General features: G+C 37.9%; 1 protein-coding gene across 5 annotated transcripts in view; it reads left to right on the top strand.

The window, feature by feature from the left end:
• Positions 1-24,297, top strand: part of NBEAL1 (neurobeachin like 1) — a 79,318-nt gene that overhangs the window by 19,036 nt on the left and 35,985 nt on the right. For 3 of the 5 annotated variants that reach the window (XR_009968902.1, XM_062640643.1, XM_062640642.1), the window contains exons 4-17: positions 3,464-3,625; positions 4,937-5,018; positions 5,200-5,327; positions 7,359-7,441; positions 9,771-9,856; positions 11,352-11,658; positions 12,610-12,716; positions 16,118-16,204; positions 17,670-17,753; positions 19,272-19,370; positions 19,466-20,046; positions 20,516-20,648; positions 21,193-21,312; positions 22,607-22,910. Coding sequence is in view for 4 of the 5 variants with exons in the window: in XM_062640643.1 (XP_062496627.1) it covers positions 3,464-3,625; positions 4,937-5,018; positions 5,200-5,327; positions 7,359-7,441; positions 9,771-9,856; positions 11,352-11,658; positions 12,610-12,716; positions 16,118-16,204; positions 17,670-17,753; positions 19,272-19,370; positions 19,466-20,046; positions 20,516-20,648; positions 21,193-21,312; positions 22,607-22,910 (2,363 nt within the window). In the remaining variant the exon portion in view is untranslated. The remainder of the gene's footprint in view (positions 1-3,463; positions 3,626-4,936; positions 5,019-5,199; positions 5,328-7,358; positions 7,442-9,770; positions 9,857-11,351; positions 11,659-12,609; positions 12,717-16,117; positions 16,205-17,669; positions 17,754-19,271; positions 19,371-19,465; positions 20,047-20,515; positions 20,649-21,192; positions 21,313-22,606; positions 22,911-24,297) is intronic. The other 2 variants (XM_062640645.1, XM_062640644.1) reach the window with 1 other exon arrangement.

Genomic DNA, 24,297 nt, shown 5'->3' with positions numbered 1-24,297 from the left:
CTGAGTGGACTAATACTTTGGGTTTTTTTCTCCCTAGATGAATCTTAGTATGCTTTACAGCTGCATGCCTGAATGACCTGATGTACTGAAGGGCAAATGCCAGGAAATAATGAGAAACTGTGTAGGGAGAAGAAAGCTTGTACAGATTGCTGGACAAAACTAACCTTTTGGAAGACAGGCATGAAGTTCTGTGTCAATGTAAAACATATGTGGTTTTTGTAGCATACAAGAAAACGCCACTTAAGAATTGTAATGAAACTATTAGTGGTTTTGTGGTTTTTTTTTTTTCCTTCTTGAAAGAAGGACTCTTTGATTGGCACTGTCAGATGCTGGTTTAACTGCTAAGAGTATTTCTTCTACAAATTAAACTATATAATTTCCTGAAATCTGCTTTGGATATCTGAAAGATGCTACATAGTGCAGAATTAGGAAATCTCTAAATATAGAGGATGAGTGTATCCAGTGGTATGATTTGACTGTATAAGTAGAGCTTATACAGTTATGCAGCTTATAGGCTTATACAGCTCCATCCATACCCTATATTTTTAAATGTAATGGTTCATTAATGGTATTCTTGATGATTTTACTGAAAAGGTGAGGTGATTTTACTGAAAATGTAAAAATAGGTATGCTGATGGCTTTGAACATTGAGCATGAAAGATTAATAGTGCCTGTTCTTTCTCTACTATTCATTTTATATGTGTTTACTGTGAAAAGGATAAAACCTTTGCCAGCTGGTGGGAGGGTTTTTTTTTCCCCTCACTGAAGGAGAGGAATTGTCATTTGGGTTAATGCTTTTAGAAACAACAAAGGCCTCCAGAGTATTCTCATGCTCTTTTTCTGCTTTTGGTTTGCATGATCTCAAGTAAAGCAGCTTAAAGGCAGCTCATGCAAAGTACCATAGAAACCAATTTGTTGACTTCAAACCCATATAAAAATGATGCAGGAATCATGATGGAAATGCTGATTACATGGTTTCATGGTGGTTGAAAAGTAAAGCCTGGTTTTCTACAGCCCTTTGTTCCAAAGGGCTTAACACTGGTGGAGGAGAGGTTGAAAGTGCCAGTGTGAGTTTGAGCTGCAATAGGTGAATACAATTCAGAGAGTAATTTAACTTCCTTTCAGACACCTGAGATGGCAGTTTATATTGCTGCAAAATGTTAATGTAATGCAAGGAAATTATAAACAAAAAGAACCCAAATGTGTCAAGGTCTTCCTCATATGTGAGGTAGAGTACCAGCAGTTGAATGTCAGTTAAGATACGTTTTTTTGAGATTTATGGGGGTTTTAAGCTTGCCTGCTTTTGGAATACTTAGTTCACACAAGTAGCCTTGCTGGGAAAAATTAGAACTACATGTCCACAAATGTAACTTCCTCATTTTTGTGGTGATAGAGTGGTAATTTGCTCTGAGGTGAAAAGAAGTTTGATTATTTATGAACATTTATAATTTTTTGTATACTCTGTAGTATATTCAATTTTAGTGTTTCTTGTGTCAGTCCTGCATAAGGCAGTAAATGCTCATGGGTTGTGCAATAGCACAGTCAGGCAGCTACTGCAGAGAAAACATTCTCTGGGACATGAGGCATGAAGGGTATGCAGTTTGCTCTCTTGTAAAGCATTTTATGATCTTACTGAAAAAGACTTGATGGCCATTTTAGGGAAATTACTTCTGCATATATAATTTCAGCTGTCAAAAAGTATGGTTTTCCTAATACAGAGATATGGTGAATTAGCAGGTTATGAGGAGCCATGTTCATAGTCCCAGAGGGTATGGATCTGCTGGCATTTTGAGGGATGAAGCTGCTGTCACAGAAATTGAGATTTCTTTCTTGGCAGTTGTGTTGGAAAAAAGCAGTTGCTTTTAATTTTGTGGTTAGTGTCTCTATCAGTTTAAAGCTGAGGCCCTGTAAATAATTCAGAAATTTTTAACACAAATTTGAAGATTCTGATTCTCAGGATCTGAAAAGCAAATTGCACAACTTTGTGAAGAGGCAAAGGAATCAACAGTATTTGATCCTTTGTATATGTATGGGTTGCACTTGTTTTCTAGGATGTGGGAGCTTGCTGTCACACCTGTCTAGTTTTACTAAATTTGGTGTCAGTTCTTCCCTTCTGCATAAGCTTCCTTTTCAACTTAAGATCTAAATGACATATTGTTCCCCATTTCCTGCAAATAAGTGGTATCACAGTATTTAGCGTCATTCACTGCATTTCCCCACACTTTTTGATGCTGCTTCTTACAGGGATATACATACGCGTCATTAGCAAGTTTTTGAGCTAGCTGAATTTTTGTTGTAATTTTCTCCAACTTTAGCCATGTGTAAGGCTTTTGTAAGCTGTGAGGCTTGTGCTTGTGTTTTCCTTTTCCTGTGTAGACTTCATAGAGAGTGTGTCGATTACACAGCTGATGCTAGAGGCAAACTCTTTAGCATGTACAACAGCAGATAAACAATATTCACCCAAGAGAATGTTCTAACACTCCTACATATTTCCATACTGTTGATGAAAATGGGTTTCTATGTGGCTGTAACTGGGTTAGTGGCTTAAATACTGGTTTTGTGATTTTCTTCTTTCTTTCCTTTGGTTCTCACTAGTGTATTTCTAAAAGATGTTTCAGTTTAGTAAAAATATTAGGCAAGAATACCTCATGTTCTTCAGGGCCATGTCTGGCCTTGGGAAAGTTGTTACTTTTAACAGCAATGCAACAGTCTTTTTGACTACTAAAAATAATTAAATAGCAGAAAAAAATCCCTATTTCCTGGGTTAATGATATCCAGAAACTAATAAGGATGGGTGATTTTTTTCATGCAAAATCGGTGTGCCAAGACTCGGATTTTTGAGAGCTCCCTCTCTTGCACATTCAGACCCTGGTTTTCACATCTTCCTTTGTTCAGTCTTATTGTGAACAGCTTTCTTTTTGTATTTAATCTTAGCTTTTATGGCTTTTTAATGCATGTGAGGAAGACACGAAGCTCACTGTGGATGTCTACCAACTGGGCTTCATTAACTATTTAATAATTGGTATCTCATTTATTTGGGCACCTAATCTTCAGTAGAAAGTTGAAAATACTCCCTTTGAGTTTAGTTTTCATGTGTCATTCCATTGTGGCCATCCCTTTCCTTATTTAGGGATTTCCCAGGCCACCCATTTACCTGATGAAAATCATGCAATTTCTCCATGGCAATTAAGGCAGATCATTGCATGGAGGAGCACTGAGGAATCCAGTTAATGAATTTTTAACACCTTTTTATTCAGTGGAGTTTGTTACTGGGGAAAAGGAAGCTCAAGGTGGCATATTGCCACCAGGCTTTTCCTTTTGGTTCATTAGGAAGTGTTTGTGAACCATCCGTTCAGCAACCTTTCTTTTAGAGGCTTATTGGAACATTACATAAGCACCTTAAATTGTTTGGTAGCATATAATTTGCATGATTAACGGTTTTGTATGTGGTTTTTCTCTTTAGGGTGGATGACATTCCTCCAGGAATATCACTGCTTCCTGATAACATTCTTCAGGTCCTCAGGCTCCAGCTGCTACAGTGTGTCCAGAAAATGTCAGATGGACTAGAAGAGCAGCAGCAGGCTCTCTCACTTTTACTTGTGAAATTCTTTATCATCCTTTGCAGGTATTTGTTCTTATTGTTACCTCAGCAGTGCTACTGTTTTGTTAAAGAAATTGTGGTACAGCCAATAAATAGAAGTTGTAATGACACAAACAATGTGATTTGACACTTTCCAGGAGAAACGGAGAAATTTCACTTCTCACAGTCTTCAAAGTAAAGGAAGAGGGAATAAAAAAGAGAAGGAAACAAGGGAGTCATCTTGGCAGTAATGGTTGCCACGAGAAATAGGATGGATATCCTTGTAGTCACATAAGATATATCTAAGGGAACTCAAGATATGGTGTACCTGGTATAAGAAGTACTTTTAAAAGAAATTACAGACTCTAACAAGTGTCGGGTATGAAGTAACTTGAGAGAGAATTGTACAGGAAGAACTGTTTCACATTCTTGACGTGCTTGTAATTCCATAAACAGCTTAAGAAACTGACTGATTACACTATTAATGCAGCTGGATTCCTTCTGAAACTTGTGCCTTATTTTGTAATTCTGTTGAAGCAGGTGAATAAACTGGTTTTAGGGATCTAGTCCTCCCTTTCTTCAGTCTTCTATTATAAACTGCATTAAGAGAGGAAGGGGGTCTCCTTTTCTGAGGAATATTAGAAGCAGCTTTTAAGACCACTGTCTCTCCTTCCCATGAAACAATATGAAAGCTGTAGGGCAGTGTTTGTTTCCTGGAATATTAAATATAAGCTGAGTAGGTGGTGGTAATGCCTCTGAAGTACAAGCTATTGTCAGTCTTTAATTGCTGTCAAGTTCTCCTTATGTCATCACTTCAGTATCTGATCTTTGTGACTTATTCTCAAGACTGAGAAATAATGTGTATGCTGTTTCCTTATTGCTCTTGATTTATTTATGTTCTAAAATAATTTATTAGGTATTTGTTTTCATTGGGAGACTTTAAAGTGAATAAATGCTTCTGGGTAATGTGTTTGCTAAAGTTTTAGAAAGTCTATGCACAAGTAATGTGGGAGAAGTGGAAGTTGCTGTCTTTATTTTCAGATACCATTTCAGAGCTTTCTATTTAGAGTGTCCTGGGAATCTGCTTAACCTTTGAAACCCCAAATTCCAACAGAATTGGCCTACAGCAGAGTGACTGGGGCCTTTCTTTTCCTTCCAGTAGAAGAAAACTTGTGGGCTCTGTTCTTACTGTGACAGAAATAAACAATTGAGTACATGCAGTACACGACAAGTATTTTTGAAATGCTGTTATACTTTTTTTATAGTTATAGACAGAATGCTAAAACAGACATCGTTTGAACTAGCCTCAAATGGTACACTGTGTACATTTCTGTGGTTTTTATGTTGTCTTCATAGAAATTTGGCTAATGTGGAAGAGATTGGGATGTGTTCATACATTAACCATGTTATCACCATGACTACGTTATACATTCAACAGGTATGTGATTAACAGTTCTCATTTTTTGCCATCCAGTACTTCCTGCTCCTGTTAATATGATCCACTTTTTTCAATGCTAGTGTTGTGTGGGAAACAATGTATGGGCTCAGAACTGTTCTGAAGGTGATCAAGATGAATTTTCAACTTCTGACCACAGCTTGCTTCTTTTTTTTTTCCTCAGTTAAAAAGCAAAACAAAAGAAAAAGAACTGGCAGATCAGACCCCTATAGAAGAATTTGTGCGACATGCATTGGCTTTTTGTGAAAGCCTCTACGATCCATATCGAAACTGGAGGCAGCGAATTGCAGGGTATATGTGGATTGGAACAGGGTTATAAATACTGTGGTTGATGATAACTTTAGATGAACAATATGTCAAGTTTCTGACAGAACTACTGCCTGATATCAAACTAAAAAAGTTGTTACCTCTATATTACTACATTTTACAACTGTTAAAATTGATAGCCTTGAGCACTTGATAGTATGTTTAAGGATTTTTTTCCCTCAAAGACACACTCTTTAGAATAGCATTAATGAAATAATTTTTTTACCAAAACTAACATCCTGAAGCAGGCATGCTAGGAACTGAACTTCATTGCCGCCAAAGGTGTCAGAGTAATATATCCTAAGAGTACCAGTAAATCCTGTTTCATTTAGTGGAAAGCTGAGTTGTGATGCTTTTTGTAAGGTGGAAAGTGTAGAGAGCCAGGAAATGGGCTTTTGGCGATGCCTAATTTCTGTCATTCTAGGTACAGGGCCTGGCCTTTGAACCTTCTAGTGATTCGCTTTATCTTCTATAACTGGCTCTTCAGAGATCTCTTACAAATTTCTGAGAGATCTTTTTCTTGCACAGTTCTCCCTTATTAGCCCCAAACTGATGGCAGTAATGTTAAATGTACATAGTTTTGTATAGTTAACGTTTTTCTGCAGTGTTGTCAAGGGCTGAAGTTGTTGCTTGCCCCTTGCTGCTATTATTCAGAGCTGCTTTTCCTTTAGGTCCTCAGTTTTATTGCCATCAGGACCATTTTGACATGCATCAGATATTAGATCTGTGCATACAAATAACTAAAAGGATAGAGAGATCATATTTCATGTTACCTAGTCTTGTAAAACATCAGGTCCATTCTCACAACATACATTTGGTGACTTGCATTTGTGCAGCAAGTCACTTGCGTGCAACATCATGCAAACAGAATGGAAATGATATGAGCTGTCTACCTTGGCTGCTGGAGTTTCTTTGTAGCTTGAAACCGGCTGTATGCCATAATACTGCACGGACTGCAGGTTTTATGAGGCTGTTACGGAAACAGAGGATAGTATCCTCAATAACAGCTTGAATTATTGTGCACAAAATTTTAAGGAGCATGTAGAGATCACAACTTCTGGTATTAATGTGCAACATGAGAATTCCCCTTTTCTAGGACAGAGCATGAATTGATACCAGTTCTCACATATGGCATGCCAGCATACTGCTAAACTGATTTCAGATGTCATGTAGGCAGTACCAACACATTTCATGGTATCTTAGGTAGAGAACAGGTACACAAAATAAGTAAATTTACAACCAGTGAAGGTGTAGATTTTGGCAATGAATCAATATAATCACACCACAGAAAAGTATTATGCTTTCTGAAACTGGATATGACTTAAATACCTTTCTAAAGTTATATTTACTAGCAGTCTAGGAGTTAAAACAAAATTAAATTCAAGGATATACTAAGAGGTGGTTGGCTGTAACTGACCAACATGAAGGTCCTTCTATTGCTTTCTTCTTTCAGAAACAGGCCCATTTTTGTAAACTGGTGGAACAGGGATGCCAGAAGGGATGGGGAGGCAGACCTGGTTGAATTAGGGCAAAAGAAAATATTGAAGATCACAGTATATATGTGTTACACTTATAACCTTTTCAAAAATGTATCAGTAGAATTAAACCCCTTTAATTTGATGGTGTTGTTATGTCATTCTTCTCCCTCCTCCTCCAATGAACCCATAATAATGATTTGTGTCCATTTCAAATTGCATGCTTAAGAAATTTGGCAGTCTAGCTGGTAGCTTAGTTACAGTAAGCAAGGACTAAATAACAGCTTGCTGGCATCTAAACCATATTGTATAAAGCTAAGGTATTTCTAGCAGTAGAACAGTAAATATGGGATTAGCTATGATTAATTTTTTCAGGATAAAATATTACTATGCTATTTTTCTTGATCCTGTAGGTGAAAGGTAACTCCTGATTTAGTAGTGTTTGGTAGTGTTTTTTATAGTATCATATAATATGGTATATGATACCATATACCCATGGTCTCATATTTGATTTATGTATCTTTTTTGAATGTACTTGCAGACGTTTCCTTAGTACGGTTGAGAAGAGCAGACAGAAGTATAAACCAGCTTCTCTCACTGTTGAGTTTGTCCCTTTTTTTTACCGTAAGTATCATTCACAGCATGTTTAAAAGTAGTTATTGTTAAAGGAATCAACTTAGTGATTCCAAGTTCCTTTCCCCTAAGAATGCCTGATAGATGTGAAAGCACCTTGCTTGCTTTCTGAGGCTGAATGAAGTGGGTTGCTTTGTCTGCTTGTTTCGTGCTCTGAGCATCACCTTGCCATTCTTGCTCATCTTGGAAAGCTTGGATGTTTTCAGACTTTCTTTCATTGCCTAATATAATTGAAGAGGGTTGGTTCTCTAAATTGCCAACTTCTGTATTTATTAGGGTACATACAGTGATTGAATGTAAGATCCCTGTAGCAACTGTAATGATAACTCACATGGAAAAATAATCTCAGGGAAATGTTCATGCATTTTTGTATGTTAATATGATTTAATAGCTAGAAAGAAGGCACCTCTGTGCCATCCAGTGAGTAAATAAATGTTCCTTGGACTAAAAGTTTGGGAAACTTCTTTGTTTTTTTTTCTGGTTAAGCCATTGAATATCATGATGGCTACTTTGGAATTCATGTGTTCTCACCATTACAGATTGGCTGTGTGGAAAAGGAGGATTTATGTGGCATGCTCTGTACTTAAATCTTGGGAAAGTGGGGTACCCAGCTAGTTTCCCAGTTTAGCACGCCAAATTTCTGGTGACAACAGAGTTGAAGCAGCTAAGTGCCAATAGAATTGAGGTGGCAGGAATATGCTGGAGTTGGGGTATAAGTGAAATTGATCCGTTTTGCAGCTATCAACTCAGCTTTAATTGGAAATAAAAAAGGAAGGCTCTGTTCTTGTTTGTGAATTTGGTTTCTCTAGGTTCGAGTCATATACTCGTCCTGTTCCTTGAGATTCTCTCTCTATGTACATAAAATAGGCTAGTTGCCAAAAGACCGAAGAGCAGATGCCAGTAAAATGCCATTATCTTAGTGCCAGAGTACTGGAAACCCTCTGTAAAGGCTGCTTCTGAGGAATATCATCTGCAGGTTCTTTCTTCCCCATTCAGTGCATTGCACCCTGGTTCTTCCTATATCCCTTAAATATTATATACTGTGGCTGAGCTACAACTGTACTAATTAGCTGGCAGATACAGCTCTGCTGGTTGGCCAACTGGCAGGAGAGTCAGAACAAGAAATTGCAAAGCATGTGCTTTAGGCATTCTGCTGTGGCAGCACTCATGAGGCTTTTTTTTTTTTTTTGGTCTACCCACCCTAACAATTTACTCACAATCTGCTGGGTGCTGCTCTTTTGAATTTGTCCGAGTTTCCCCAAAAGATTCAGAGACTGTAAGTCATGGGAATGGTGGGACTACCATTATAACTGTGATCATCTAAGCATTGTTTCCTTGGAAGACCAGATTTAAAAAATAATTGTGCAATTTTCTTCTCAAACAGGCTTACGAATTCAGTATATAGTTAGAAATCTTACTTGCCAGTAATTGGTAATTGCCTTAAAGGTTGTATTATTATTTTAATGAATATAAAATTCTTGCATTTTCAGTTTCTATTGTTTGTGTAAAATCTCACTGTTTTGCAAACCCAAGTCATTATTGGTTCTACCTCATGGAGTTATTGGAAGTTTCGGTTAATTTGGTTAATTCCAAATAAAATAATCCTTTGTACTTTGTTGCAGCTACTTTGAATCTAGCGTTACTGCTATAGCAACAATATCCAGGTTACATCTCTTTCTAAGAAGAGTTACTGAGGCTGTTTATAGTTAATTTATATCAGATATGGCTTGAGAAGAGATGCAGGATAATGGCCTTTAAAAAGACTACTGCTAGAAAGGTTACAGGCCTGCATAGGCTTCCCTGGGAAGTTTGGCATAAAGGGAACAAACTCAGAGACTGTTTTTATTGAGCTACCTGCACTGCATATAGCATTAGATATTCTGTGCCAAAATTGCTCTAGCTTTTGTCATGCTTGCTAGCTGCTTGCATTTTAACATGTCCTCCTATTTCCCATTAGTATGGACAAAATGGGATCATATTACATTATGGATCAGCTCAACAGCTGTTCTGTCTATAGTTCTGCCAGCCAGCGTGAAAAGTTTTATGCAACCTGAAGGTCTGGCTCTGTGAATTTGTGATAAGTGTGGTCTTGTTGTTACTTTGATAATGCTGGAATTGATGTATTTGTGTCTGATTTATGTGAAAGAAGGTGGAGATTATATAGTTGAAAACTTTTTAAATAAAACTTTGCATGATGGCAGGGAGTGGAGATGCTTTTTGTTGTTATTTTGTTTGGTGTTCTTTTTTTGAGAGGAAAAACTTTCTATAATTTATATGACCAAAGTAAGCAGTCCTCCTCCTTTTTATATACTCCAATCAGAATGCTTTCAAGAAAGTGAACATCTCAAGGAAAGCCTAAAATGTTGCCTGCTGCATCTTTTTGGAGCTATTGTGGCTGGTGGTCAGGTAAGGACTCTCTGAACTCTTTTCAGCTGCTGAAGCCTCCAAATGCATGTTTATTAAGGCTTATAAATACTCCATAACCCACAAATGAGAAAAATTTATTAACTATGAATTGTCTGTTTGTCTTATGAAGTTTAGGGTAATTCTGTGTTCAATAGTATCTAAATGCTAAAAGCTAGGTCCTGCTTTCAGATAACAGTAGGAATTTGCTGTCTATGATAACCATGCATTCGTATGAGCTTATTGTAATATTTTTATATCATAAAGAAAAAAATGTGAATAACTAGATTAGGAGCTTCTATCTGCAGAGATACAAGTATTGTATCAACACGTGAAATTCATCTAGCCTGCTTCCCAATGGTAGAGGCGTGGGGCCTTTATAGCTTGGAAGCTGTTTAAAGTCTTTGAAAGAATGTGAAGATGTGAAGAAAAGAGAATGTTCGTTATCAGCAAAGCCAACATCCACTCTCTTGGCTGACTTCTGTAATGTGCTACTTAGTCAGGTCACAAGCAAACAATGATCCAGAAGAGAGGGAGCAGCAAAGCCAGGCACAGGTCCACCAGAGAAGGCAGCATGTGACTGAGCATGATGACCAGGCACGTAGAGGCAGTTGACCTCACTGGCAAAAGGTGCAGTCTCACTGTAGTTGAACAGGGGGATATGAGTAGGTCTGGAGGTGGTAACCAGGATCAGCCAGCCTAGATCACTAAACAACTCTGTAGTGATGAAGCCTGAGATCAAGTCAGGAAATCTGGTCAGCACATCAGGGTGGGGATTTGGTCTCGTGATGGTGACTAGGGTCAGTTAAGTCAGTGGTTGCCAGCCCATCCATATTGATGAGGCAGGTCTAAGGTCAATCTGAGCAGTCAAGGTTCAAGACACTAGGTCAGGTTCAAGACAGTATGTGGCCTGGCATAGGCCCAGCTGCAACATAGCTCAGGCAAATAAAAGGTTGGGAACCACAGCTTGAATGAAGCTCCTTAAGGCAGGCAGCACCTTAAGTGCCAAAGCGCTCTCTAGAAGGTTGGGCTCCTGCCGCACCTTTAAGGTAGCCTTCAGGCTATGCAGTCAGACCCCCAGGAAGAGAGGTTAGGAAAATGCATTTGGGGCCTGGACAAGTGTTTGCAAATTACTATGTTCTTTTCAAAGCTTTTAAAGTATCATGAATCTCATGATCTAGAATGAGATTTCAAGTGCAGCTTTACCTAGAATTAGAAGCTTATCAAGGCTGCTTTATAAGAATTTTTAACATGCATTTAAATTATATATCTTTTTCCCTTTATGCATTCTCTTCGAAAAAGTGAGCAAGATGGGATGCATTTCGTCTGTAGCTGTCGATACAGTCCAAGTTGACTGTTTAATATTTAACAATTACAGGGCATTAAGAGGCACAATAATGCATGTTGAATGATTCAACTCAGAAACTGCTGGTTTGAAGAGGTTTGATTTTTATTTATTACTAGTTCCTTAATCACTTCTTTACCCCATGGGTTTCAGAGGAATGCTCTTCAAGCAGTATCTCCTGCCACCATGGAAGTCTTGATGCGTGTTTTAGCAGACTGTGACAACTGGGACGACAGGAACCCTGAGGAAGTGAGCAGGAAGGCAGAGCTGACTCTGAAGTGCCTGACAGAAGTTGTCCATATCCTTCTAACAAGCAGTTCTGACCAGCGGCAAGTGGAAACAAGTACAATATTGGAGAACTATTTCAAGTTGCTTAATTCAGACCATTCAGCTTTACCTAATCCAAGGCGATGCAGGCAGTGGGAGAGCAGGTTCATAGCACTACAGATCCAAATGCTGAGTGAGTAGTCAATTGTGCAGCTCCTTTAAGTATCTCTTCATAATAACTCTAAAGCAAGTAATGATTAAACCATGATAGTAGTGTAACTGAATGTCTACCAAAAAATGTTCACTTGGGTGAGCAATCCAAAAATTGCAAACATTTCTTCATTGACATCACTTTAGGTGTGTTCTTGTTTAATCATTCACTACAAAAAAAAACCACCGAAAACAACAGAAGAGGCTATCAGATGGCTACCATTTAACCAGTGTCAAGGTTCATGTACTGCCAGTCTCCATTTGAAAAAAAAAAAAAACAACAAACAAAAACAACAAAAAACCCCCACAAAATCTTCCCACTCCAAAAAAACCCCCCAAAAAAACCCAAAACCCTTTTGCTTTGCAACAGCTGACATCAGCCTATAATTGCGTAGTAAAGTGGGTCTGTGGTGGCTGTTTGGTGATTGTTCACTTTTCAAATGGCATTGTTGTAAATATTGGCTGAAAGTGATGGTCTGAAACAGTGGGTTTAAGTCACTGGATAAGAATTCAGGATTTGGGTTTTTTTTCTACTTTGATGTACGAAATGGGAGATAAAAATAAAGGTATTTCTTTTCCCAAACTTCCAGAGTAATTGCTTCATGAGGAAGCAAGTATTTGTGTGCTTTAAATAAGGGACAGGCTGCTTATGTACTCACAAATAGCAATGACTTTAAACAGAGCCCTGGAGCAATCAAAGATACTTCGTAGCTGAATTTTTCTCCAGAAATAGTGGGTTACATGATAATTTTTATAGCATCAAAATGTTTAGCTTTAGGCCTTGCGCTTTGTATTTAACATGTGCATTATCCTTGATCAAAGAATTCACAAAACATAGTTTGTTATATAATTTTCCCCCATGTTTATTATGCTGAAAAAAAAATTTGTTGGGAAATGTTTTGTCTTTGATGCCAGTTCTGTTTTAATTTTATAGATACCGTCACAGCCATGTTAGACTGCACAGATAGGCCTGTTCTGCAGGCAATTTTCCTTAACAGTAACTGCTTTGAGCATCTCATTCGACTGTTGCAGAACTGCAAGGTAAATTTTCCCTTATCAGCATATTTTTAACAAAACTTGTCTTGTAATACTGCAGGTATATTTATTAACTTTATGTTTTCTTTCTGAATTAAATGCAATTTTATAGTGTCTGCATACTGGAACTAAAACTTGGAATGGTTAGAGCCACTAATGCTATGAAAGATCTGAAAGTTTCAAGTCACTCTAGAATATTTATTCTTAATTAAATAATGGTGTTTGTTGTTTGTCTTGTGGTTAAAACAATGAATGCTTATTTTGAGTCTCTATCTTCACAGACACCTCTTGGTCTCTAAAATCTATTGAGGTTCTTACTGGAACCAACCTCCATAAAGAATCTTTCGGGTTGGCGTTTTTTTTTTTGTTTTGGTATTATGTTTTCTATATTCTGTCACTGGATTGCTAGGAAGTCACAACTGCTGCCAGATGGAGGTGTGAATTCTAATTTTGGAAGCATATTTTTCCATTAGAAAAAACTCAAACCCTTGCTGGTCTGCCTGGTAATTTCTTCAAAATATTAGTTTTGTGTAGCTGACATAAAACACAAGCTCAAGCTGTTACAAATGTTCTTCAATTGTTCTTCTCCTTCTACATAGGACTTAGTGTTTACATAGATGTTGTGTTTTCATCTCAGTCCCAGATGGTGATAATTTGCAAGATAGTGTCTTCCACTGATTGCTTTGTAGATTTCATTTTTCCCTGTGTAGAAGAACATAGATATGATGTAACTTTGTGGACTATTGTATTTCTGTCTGTGATACATTGGTAGTGTGGCTATTTTGAGCTCATTTAATGCTAGCTATAGTATGCAATTTGATTCAAATCCATTTCGATTTTTTTATTAGATCATACTTCAGAGCAGTGATTAATTAAAAATAAATGTGTTTGGATTGTGTTAGAACTGTAACTATAATCAATGGCAGAATGCCAGCTGACTTGAAGTGTTCAAACAGTGTTTGTAGTGGTTTTTTTTTTTATCTCCTCATGAAAATAAATGACCTTTCCATTCTCCTCCTTCTGTTTGGGAATCTGCGCCTATTTTTATACTGACCTTGTACTCTATAAGAAATTTCTCTTTTGGTTTCTCCTTAAATCATTAAGCAGTGTGATGTTTACCTATTCATGGAGGCTCTAGCCATGTTTCTGTTCTTATATAAACAAGTGGTGGAATTTAAGAAGGCAGGAACAGCTTTCTATTTTTACAACCTGCTCCTTTTATTTTTATTCTGCTTGTGGGGTTTTTTTTTTAATTTTTATTTTTTTTTCCTGTGATAGTCACTCAGTGCTACTAGTTTGCTATGTGGTGGGAATTTTTTATCCTTTCACAATTAGAATACCCTAAAGATGAGAAGTGGGGAGAGGATGGATGCTGAGAAGGTGTTGTATGTTTATTTTCCAATATACTCTGTCTCTATTCTTTTTCAAAGCCAGAAAGCAAAGATGAATTTAGCTGTGGAATTAGGATTTCTTCTTATTAGCTGGGGTGGAGACTCTATTTCTAGATTTTTTTTCTTTACCTATGAAAATCTTGCTACTGGATTCAACAGCAAGCTGTGTGAAGAATGTTCTTCACATAGTGGGAGAGTCCATACACACACCTGAAACTCGGGAAGCTATTGAATCTTCAGCAAATTTGAAGTGCAAAAAATTTCCATGGAAAGAAGGGGTAAAGAAAATCCATGCCACTATTTCTGCTGTGGATATCCCAAAGAACTCAGGATATTCAAGGCCAGACTTCTAGTCATACTTCTTAGTCATTTGCAATTCAACAATCTTCCAAAATGTAAATCTCCCTTATATTTACAGGTTATAATACTTACGGGCAAACTGTCTTCCCTTAACTATGCTCTAGGGTTAGAGATCTGCAGAAAACTTAAGTGTTCAGTTAAGTTTTGATGGTCTGAATGTTGCTTTTTGTCTGTGACATCTGGAAGAGGGACTGTATTTTAGAGGTATCAGGAGGTGCTTGTTCTACACAAAATCACTTAACAAGCTGTGTTATTGGCCCTGAATCTTTTTTCATCTGTTAAATTCTCTTAGAGAGGTCAGACTAAGCAAAGCACAATGACCACTAGCAGTATGCCTGGTTAAAAAAAAATAGTTTCTAAACAGCTTTTAAATAGAAGAATTAATACCTTATGGACATTGTAATGAAAATATATTTTTTCCACTTGACATGTATTATCAGAACTGGAGTAACCCATATGAAAAATCTAATGAGGGTTGTTTTTTTTTTTGCATGTCTGCATTTGCTTCTGTTTAATGTTCTTATTTCTACTTGTTAATGTTATAACCCTCTGAGGCATGTTACAGTTATTCTGCAATGCTAAGTTCTTTTGACTGTAATGTACCTTTCAAAATGACATGTGTTTCTATGTGCTTTCACACCTATGTAAGTCAAAATAATATCTTGAGTGTTGTCCTTCTGTTTTACCTTAATTTATGCAAGTTGATTTCTCAGGTTGTTCCTTTTCAGAGAGACTACCCAGCAGAGAATAAAACAAAATGTCTGAGGAAAAAAAATGACAAATGTTGAATTCTTACCCGTTCAGGGCAACTATTGTTAAATTTTTTCTTTTTCTTTTTTTCCCCTAAGTGACTTTTAAAACATTTCGATCAGGGATCAGTAGAATCTAAAACCAGAAAAAGATAATATATAGTTCTGATTAGGTTATGGCTTAACTTTGCACACAAAGTGACTGTAATTGATTATGAATTTGAGCTTTAAACTTATAAGTTCAGGAACTGCTCGGGAATCTAGCTACTAAGAGCAGTTTCTTAGCAGAAGATGCAGGATAGGTGTATGTTTGATGTAAAGCTGTTTACAACCTCTCTGATTCTTAGGATGATGACAGAGGTATTTTACTCGTCCTAAAGACTATGTGCCCCACAAATTCTGCTCCTCTTGCTGTTTGAAGATAAAAAATTTCTGTGTATCTTCAGTCTTCACCTAGGATGAAACATGAGTGCAAAAATGGTGAAACTTCAGCACCAATTTCTTTGCTAATGCCCCACTGTTGGGTTTATTTCTTACAAGTAAATGTTTGAGAACCTCCTGTCATGTTGCATACCTTAAATGAAAACCCAGTTGCTAAGCCGGTGACCAGTATGAATTCCAGATAGATCTGTTTCCTTGTCTCAGCCATTACAAATCTTCATTTAATTCTGGGGGGAAAAAAAAAAGGCAATTACTATTCAGGAAAAATACCATGTAATCTTTGGTATTGTAAGACCAACAGAAGGCTGATAGTAATGGAGGATTGTGTCTCACCAGTGGGAGAATTTTTATTATATTTTCTATTTTTTAATTGTGAAATTCAAATCCAAGGCAGCCTCCACAGGTTTGGCTGCAGGCAACTGTTTAATGCGATTATTTCCATTGTTCTTGTCTCTGTTTCTAACAGCTGTTTTTAAATGCTAACAATAAAGTGGCAGACAAGAGTGAGAAAGACCTTGCCAACAAATTACTGACAGAAATGAATGAGGACCAGGTACCTACCTAACCTCTATTTTGCTTCAGTTGAAGTCAAGACACAATCACAGGAAAGTTGATTCCTGTGCTTCACCTTAACCATCCTCTTTAAGCCTTCTGCAGCAAGATGAACATAGGCTGCTGCACACACCAATATTCCCTGCCTCTAGAAAATAATTTTTCTGATTAACTGATTGAATTCAATGTCAGTTTTATTCATCTGCTTCAAATTATAGATATTTGCAATACTGAGCAACACTTACGTTTCTTTTAAGGAAAAGGTGAAGTACATGAATGGAATCCAAGTAAATTCTGTCAACTTGGTGGTGATTTTCCCCCCTCCCTTTCCTCTTTTTTGCTTCTTTGTCTCAGCACTGTGGTGTTTTGGATTCTGGGGCCTTGTTTGTGAATCTCAGTGGTTGTATTTGTCCTGATTTTTTGCTTGTTATCAAGAACAGATGTTAACAAAACAATGGACAGGCTGAATCAGGGAGGTAGGAATAGCCTGTTGCTTTAATTTTTCCCAAAATACTGTGTAAAGTTTCAAATGCAAATTGTTGTATTAATTTTATAGTAGAATGATTTTGTTCTGATTTAAAATGTAAAGAAATGCTAAATTCAAGGTATGGTAATTACAAATTGTGATTCTAACTAATAGCTTCGGCTTTTGTGGAAACTCAGTGCAGCACTCTAACCGCATGTAAATGTTTCTTCACATCTGACACTGTCTTTGATTCTTGATGCTTCATTTTCAGAATAAGTCTGATATGCATATAATATTTCAGAGATGATGAAACAGAGTATGTTTGTTTGCAGTTTTGCTAATTAGATTTACTGATGGATGTGAAATAGTGTTCCAACATTTTTGTCCGTACAACCACCATAGAAATAACAATATAAGCAAGAATTGCAGGGTAAAAAAAAAACAAACCTCAAAAGATAGCTTAATTTGGAAAAAGAGATGTTGATCTGTGCAATGAGGCTATGAGTGAGGCAGCCACATTACTGTGCTGGTGTAATTTCTCTCTTATGTTTTGTTTGTGTGTGTGTGCTGTATTGGTGTGTAGGGGCTTGGATGGAATAAGAAACACTTTGTATGAACTGACTGTCCAGCAGCACACACAGGTGCCTGACCGTCCAGCAGCACACACACACATACTGCAAGAGGTTTCTAATTTGTTTTCCTCCCTCCCTCTTGAGGTTGTCCATTAGACGCATGAGGAAAACCTGTTTGTCCATCAGAATATTTGAAGTGCAATGTGTGTTGTGAGTGCTTCTCTCCTCTTGAAGTATGTGGCTAGTTGTCTCCTGTCATGTAATTACCGTAGGCCATAGGATGATGAAATCTTGCCTAGTGGGGAAATGATTTTTGAAGCATGTTAACAAACTCTTGGTTTCCCTCCTAACAGGAGGGCACAGTATAGATTTTGGAGCTGAACTGTCTTTGTATATTAGTATATAACTTCTGTACCTGCTACTTTCAGGTGTTTCAGGGGCACCTAGACCGCTTGGCAGTTTCAACCATTCAAGCCCTCACTGCAGTAATGCACAGTTCTCCGGCTGCTAAGGTAACAGTTTATGCAGAGGTCTGTTTGCAGTAGGTTTCTTGGTCTTGTGTCCAGTTAGTGTTTTTATCACAGTATCTCGATGAATCTTGCTAGTGAAGATGAGCAGGTTGTGGTCACACATTCTTGCCACATAGGAATAGCGATTAGCATCCTTTATCCATTTATATGCATTTAATGGGTGGACAATGACCCATCTTTCTAACAAAACTGGAAGATTGAAGTATTAATAGCAGTTGGAACCTTTGTAAAGGAAGTACATCATTATTTGCTGCATGAATATTTGGGGTAGAATTCATGGATGTTTGCAGGAGTTTTCAGGTAGGGGTCTGTGTTGTAGTTTTATTATGGCTTTAAACTAACCCAGGATAGTACTGCTGTCCAAATGGTGGTTTTGCCATTCCCCTGACTTTTGCAGAATCATAGAATGGTTGAGGTTGGAAGAGACCACTGGGTGTCATCTATTCAAATGTTCCTGCTCAGCAGGGTCACCTAGAGCACTCTGCTCATGATTGTGTCCAGGTGGCTCTTGAATATCTCCAAGGAAGGAGATTCCACAACCTCTCTGGCAATTTCCTTTGTAGTTATTCTTGTGATTTGATAAATGGATAGGCTGTGGCTGGTTTGTGAATCTGACTGGAAGGTAAGCCCACAGAAAACCAGTGTATTTATTCTTAGACTGCTGAGTTCATTAGATTCACACCATGGTTGAATGATTCTCTAGTCTTGGCATAGGGAAAGGGATGTGGCTGCACAGTGGAGAGTGGGAGTCATCTGGTTTGGTTGCTATTTGCAGTACAGTCAGAGTGATAGTTATGCTCCTCCAGAGCATTACTCAGAGTGCTTGTTTCTCCACTGACTCTGGAAAGCCTGGGAAGAGTTGAATGTTGGAGGTGGGGACTGGCTGTGATTCACAAAGGGTCAGTAAAGTTTTCAGTTGTACTTCCACTGCAACATGTGTTTATTTCTTTCTGCATTTACCTGAGAAACCACCTCACTTCTGACAGATTCGTCCTTTTGCATCTTGATATTTTTTGTAAAATCAGTTCATTTTCAGAAAAGCTTCCCTGAAAAACTCTAATTTTTTGAAGTGTTCAGAATGGGTGGTTTTTCATCAAGCTAGTCTGGGAAAGTGTTTCACTCAGAAATTAATATCTGAATACTTCTAATTCTCAATGTAACCATTTCATGCTGTAGTTTGCATTAAAAAAATGAAGCTATTAGTATTTTGTGACAGAACTAACATTTTTATTATACCAAATCAATTATATTCTTATACAGGTACTTACTAAAGTATAACTTTTAGTCTTTAGTTTATCTGCATGCTGCAGTGAAATACTTCTCATCTGCAGCATGCTAGAGATTACACATTGGACATAGCGAAAAGAGACTTCTAGCCTGCATTATTCTTGCATTCTAATTCTTCTGTGTCTAGTATTGTGTTAAATTAGAACCTCCTGCAGTAGACGAGCAATTTTTGTCCATTTTATTTGTTAGTGAGACTGGGATTTTTATCCTCAGGAGGTCTTCAAAGAGAGGATTGGTTATGCACATATCTATGAGGTACTGAAATCGCTGGGTCAGCCCTCACGGGAATTGCTGGAAGAACTCATGAATATGGTGAGATGTGCTTTTTTGAATACTAAAATGCTTACATCTTTTCAACAGTATTTCTAGCTCTATTTTATTGTATTTCATGTCTGCTGTTTTTTCAGGCTGTTGAAGGTGACCACATGGCTGTTGGGATACTAGGCATTAGTAATGTCCAGCCCTTATTGCTGCTTATCCAGTGGCTTCCAGAACTAGAATCACATGACCTGCAGATTTTCATCTCAAATTGGTTGAGGCGAATCTGCTGTATTAACAGACAAAGTCGTGCCACGTGTGTCAATGCGAACATGGTCATCCGTATCATTGAGACACTGAAGTCCTACTCTGCACTCCACTCTACTTGTGCAGAGAACCTCATTGCCCTTCTGGGCTCTTTGGGGAGCCAGTCAATGGGCTCAGAAGAACTGCTTCAACTAATACGGCTCCTGAGGACTGAGGAACCAAAACAAGCTCACCCTTACGTTGTTCCAGTGATGCGAGCCATCCTGGCAATGGCCCGAAAGCAGGGCATGGCTAGTGCTTTGCAGTATTTCAACTTGTACCACAGCATGGCTGGAATTGCTGTTCCATCAATTCACAAGTGGCCAGGCTCTGCGTTTTCTTTCAATGCTTGGCTCTGCCTTGACCAGGACCGGGTGGACCCTAGCACAACTAGCAAAAGCGGCAAGAGGAAGCAACTCTATAGGTATAGTTACTGTAACTACATCAACAGCACAAATCTTGGTAATCTGTTCCCTGTGCACATGGTACCGTATCTGTTTATCTTTATAGAATGCAATATATAGTGTTTAGTTTGTGAAAGGGATCAGTTTTACCTGTCACCTGAGCCAGGCTGTGTTGCAGAAGCAAGCATGTAGTTTCTCCATTATAATGGTTTCTTGTCTACAGTTTCAGTATCCATAATACCAAGTTTTGTTATGGTTCATAGCTTAAACAAAACAAGATAAAAAACCACCTCAGAACAGCCTTTTCACTGTTCCCTGTAAAAGTGGTTTGCTATGAGACCACAATGAAAAGGACACTTTTCAAATAGTAAATGTTGGACCAACGACAAGTGGATAAATTGGTTCTCTCCTTAATGTACTGTTAGGTGATTTCCAGTAATTTTGATGAAGTAAGTCCTTGATTGTGTGTTTTGTTGTCTTTTTCTGTAGCTTTTTTACAGGAAGCGGTATGGGTTTTGAAGCGTTTATTACGTACTCTGGGGTATTGGTGGTTGCAGTTTGCACGAAGAGGGAATATGCGACAGTGATGCTACCTGACCATTGTTTTTTTGACTCTCTCTGGGTAAGATCTGGTACTAAAAACCATTTTGATTAGGATAGTTCTGTTAGCTCAGGAGTCAAATTCCGATTTTTTGGTTGTTTTACAAATGGTCTATTATATTTAAATAATTCATGGCATAAGAACAGATCTGATCTCAAATAATGCAAGCAATTCCCATGTAGATTAGTGTTTGATTGAGCTAAATTATGCCTGTGTTAATAAGCATTTGTTACTGCACAATGCTGTAACCAGCTTACATTTGAGATTCTTTTAAAAATGCAGAGTTTTATATATTAAGTTAAAACAAGTATAGGTGGCTGTGGTTGCTATGTGAATGAATTAAGTGTGTTATTGTGTTTCTGCCTTGGTTTTTTCTATTCACATACTTAAGGACTGATGTGCATTATCATGAAACCTGTTTAAAGCAGCTTATTTTATTGTTGTTTAGGATTAATTTTCTTAAGTGGTTTCCTCACCAGTTTAGTGGGGATGAAGTTAAATGTTTCTGTACAGTCATTTCGCTGCTTTTTAATAATGACCCAATTATTTTATATTGCTTAACCAGCACAACATAACTATTGTTCACATGCCTGGAAAGAGGCCCTTTGGTCAGAGCCTTGTGTACATCTATGTCAATGGACAGCAGAAGGTCTCTGCCCCACTTCGATTCCCTGCCATGAATGAAGTAAGTTCACCTTCTGAATCATACTCCTGTTGTATTGAGCTCTTACAGAACAATGAGAGCGGAGTTGGCTTTTTTCAATTTGGAAACTACATAGGAGTATAGGATACCTTAGCTTATTGCTGTAGGCTTCTGTTCGACTTTGGACAGTGTCCAGAGTATCAGTTTGGAATATAACTAACCATTCATTAATGCTTGCTTAGTCATCTCAGTTTAAGAACCAAACAGAAACTCCCAGTGAGATTAGATTGTGAGGTTTTCCTCAAAATAATCATCTGATCATACTGACATAATTTTAGTAAATCATAATAAATCACAACTCTGCTAGTAGGATTGATGTGTCAGTCCTCAATGAGGAATATTACCTGTTGTTTTCAGCAGTAACTTTTTTAACTTGTATTTTATGGATGTTCCCTTAATATCCTTAATCTCTCATCTGTGTGCTAATCTCTCATCTAGGTTAGCTGGATAAGCAGTTTACATGCAGATAATCTAACTATTTTGAATATTTCACATTTAGCCTAAAAAACATACTAGCCATCAAAATAAGTATATGTCATATTTAGCTTTTTTTGTCAGTTTTGTCCATTCCTTTTGTGGAACAAATCCATTTTAAGATGGGCTACAGCACTAAGCATTCTTCCCTCTTTTGTAAATCCTAATTTTTTATTTGTTAAATATGTGGATCAAACACTTAATTTGGACACAGTCCACTTAACACTGAAAAATGAGAGTAAATAATTGCTGTTGCAGGATAAAACTCTGGATAATGGCTCATCTGTAGAATAAGCACTATAAACAAACTAGGTAAAAGCAGGGCAAGTAAGCCTCTCATGAGAGCATCTATTTGAGTGGAATAGCTGATATGAGAAATATAAGTAAGCAGATACGCTGGGCTAGTATGTGGGAATATAATCCAGAAAAGGAACATTTATCAGGGTATTTGGAGCACAATAATTCTTGGCTCTGCTGCCACTAGAGGTTGGCAGGAGGTCAGACAATGATTGAGGTGATCAAATGGCTCTTAATTGGAGAAGGGGCACTCTGCTGTTGTGCAAAGCGTATGCTTTTTTTTTGGCCTAGTGCTGGATTGATGCTTTTCCGGGGCATGCCAGAACTTGTTGGCACGTAACAAGTTGGCATGCAACAAGTTTAGTAAATTAAAGTCTTGGTTTAATTTATTTAGTTGAAGTTTGCTAGAGACAGTCTAAAGATTTATTTTGGAAACTGTGGAAAGGAGCAGGTTAGATTTACAGTATGTGTTGTGTTTTGTTTTCTTCCACGTATGACTCTCCAGTCTTTTACATCTTGCTGCATTGGTTCAGCTGGTCAAAGGACGACAACTCCTCCTCCATCTCAGATACCAGATCCGCCTTTTTCCTCCCCCATTATGCCCCATCGGACATCACTTGGGGGCATTCTCTCTACGGGAAGTTGGAGTGGGGTGCTTGGAAAACCAGAGCTCATCACCAAGATGATCTCAGCAGGGACTCAGGACAGTGAATGGGGATGTCCAACATCTTTGGAGGGCCAACTTGGGTCAGTTATCATATTTCATGAAGCACTGCAACCTCCTCAGGTGAAAGCATTATATTTAGCAGGTAAGTGGTGATTATACTGGTTTTTAGTGGAATAAAGGTATGAGTTATGACAAGATCCCACTGAGCTTTGCTCTACACAGATGCAAAACGAAGTTATAACCCAGAAGAACTGCAGAGCTGACCTAAGTGAGGGGGCCTTAAAACAAGCTTAAAATGGAATTATAAGTACTTTATGAAGTTTTTATTTAAAATGTATTTGCATTAGCTTCTCTGTCATATGTACAGACCTGTCTAAGTCAAAATGTTAAGTAGTATTTTCACTTGCAAGTTCTTAATTTTTGCTCAAAGTATTGCTCTTGTTTTGATAGGCCAGTTAAAGGTAATTTATGCTTGAGGATTTTTCCACAAGAATCAATTAGTAAATAAGGGGTCATTTAAAAAAAAAAATAAATCTGATGAAATATGTCTTACAGTTCAAGGTATTAAGGTGTTAAGTTCCATAATGACTTGAGGTTGTTAGAGATTAGCATAAGAGCACTTCCATCATTTAAAAGAAATATTTTGTGTTACTAAAAAAAACCTCTCTTAAAGTTTACTTGTTTTGTGGACATTTGGGCTTGATGACAGATTTGTGACAGATATGAGGCAGGTATTTCAAAGACAGAAACATTAGATCTGTTTGAACGTATAAACACCCCTTCTTTGTATAGTTTAGCTTTTGTCAAGAATGTATTTCTTTTTAAACAGACCCTGTGGAATGATTATTTAAGTCATAGAGACCGCTTCAAAGCGTATCTCAAATAGGTATGGTTCAGAGTGTCCTCTTTGTTGCTGCAGTAAAGCATAATAGTATAAAATTTGTGAAGGTTGAAATCAATATCCAGTGGACTCTTAACACATATAAGGAAGAGTGACCAGCAGGTCGAAGGAGGTGATCCTGTCCCTCTACTCTGCTCTCGTGAGACCTCTCTTGGAGCATTGTGTGCAGTTCTGGTGTCCTCAACATGAAAAGGACATGGAACTGTTGGAACAAGTCCAGAGGAGGGCCACGAGGATGATGAGGGGGCTGGAGCACCTCCCGTATGAGGACAGGCTGAAGAGAAGGCTGCATGGAGATCTCATAGGAGCCTTCCAGTATCTGAAGAGGGCTTATAAGGATTCTGGGGAGAGACACTTCATTAGGGACTGTAGTGCAGGACAAGGGGTAATGCGTTCAAACTTAAACAGGAGAAATTTAGGTTAGATATAAGGAAGAAGTTCTTTACTTTAAGGGTAGTGAGGCACTGGAATGGGTTGCCCAGGGAAATTGTGAATAAGAACCAGGTTGGACAGAGCCTTGGGTGACATGGTTTAGTGTGAGGTGTCCCTGCCCATGGCAGGGGGGTTGGAACTTGGGGATCTTAAGGTCCTTTCCAATCTTAACTCTTCTATGCTTCTATGATTCTCT

The sequence above is a fragment of the Pezoporus occidentalis genome, unplaced genomic scaffold, assembly GCF_034315485.1.
Source record: "Pezoporus occidentalis ecotype Australia unplaced genomic scaffold, CSIRO_AGI_Poc_V1 ctg66, whole genome shotgun sequence".
Classification (NCBI taxonomy): domain Eukaryota; kingdom Metazoa; phylum Chordata; class Aves; order Psittaciformes; family Psittacidae; genus Pezoporus; species Pezoporus occidentalis.
Note: the sequence above shows the minus strand (reverse complement) of the source record. Positions and strands in the feature narration are given on the sequence as shown.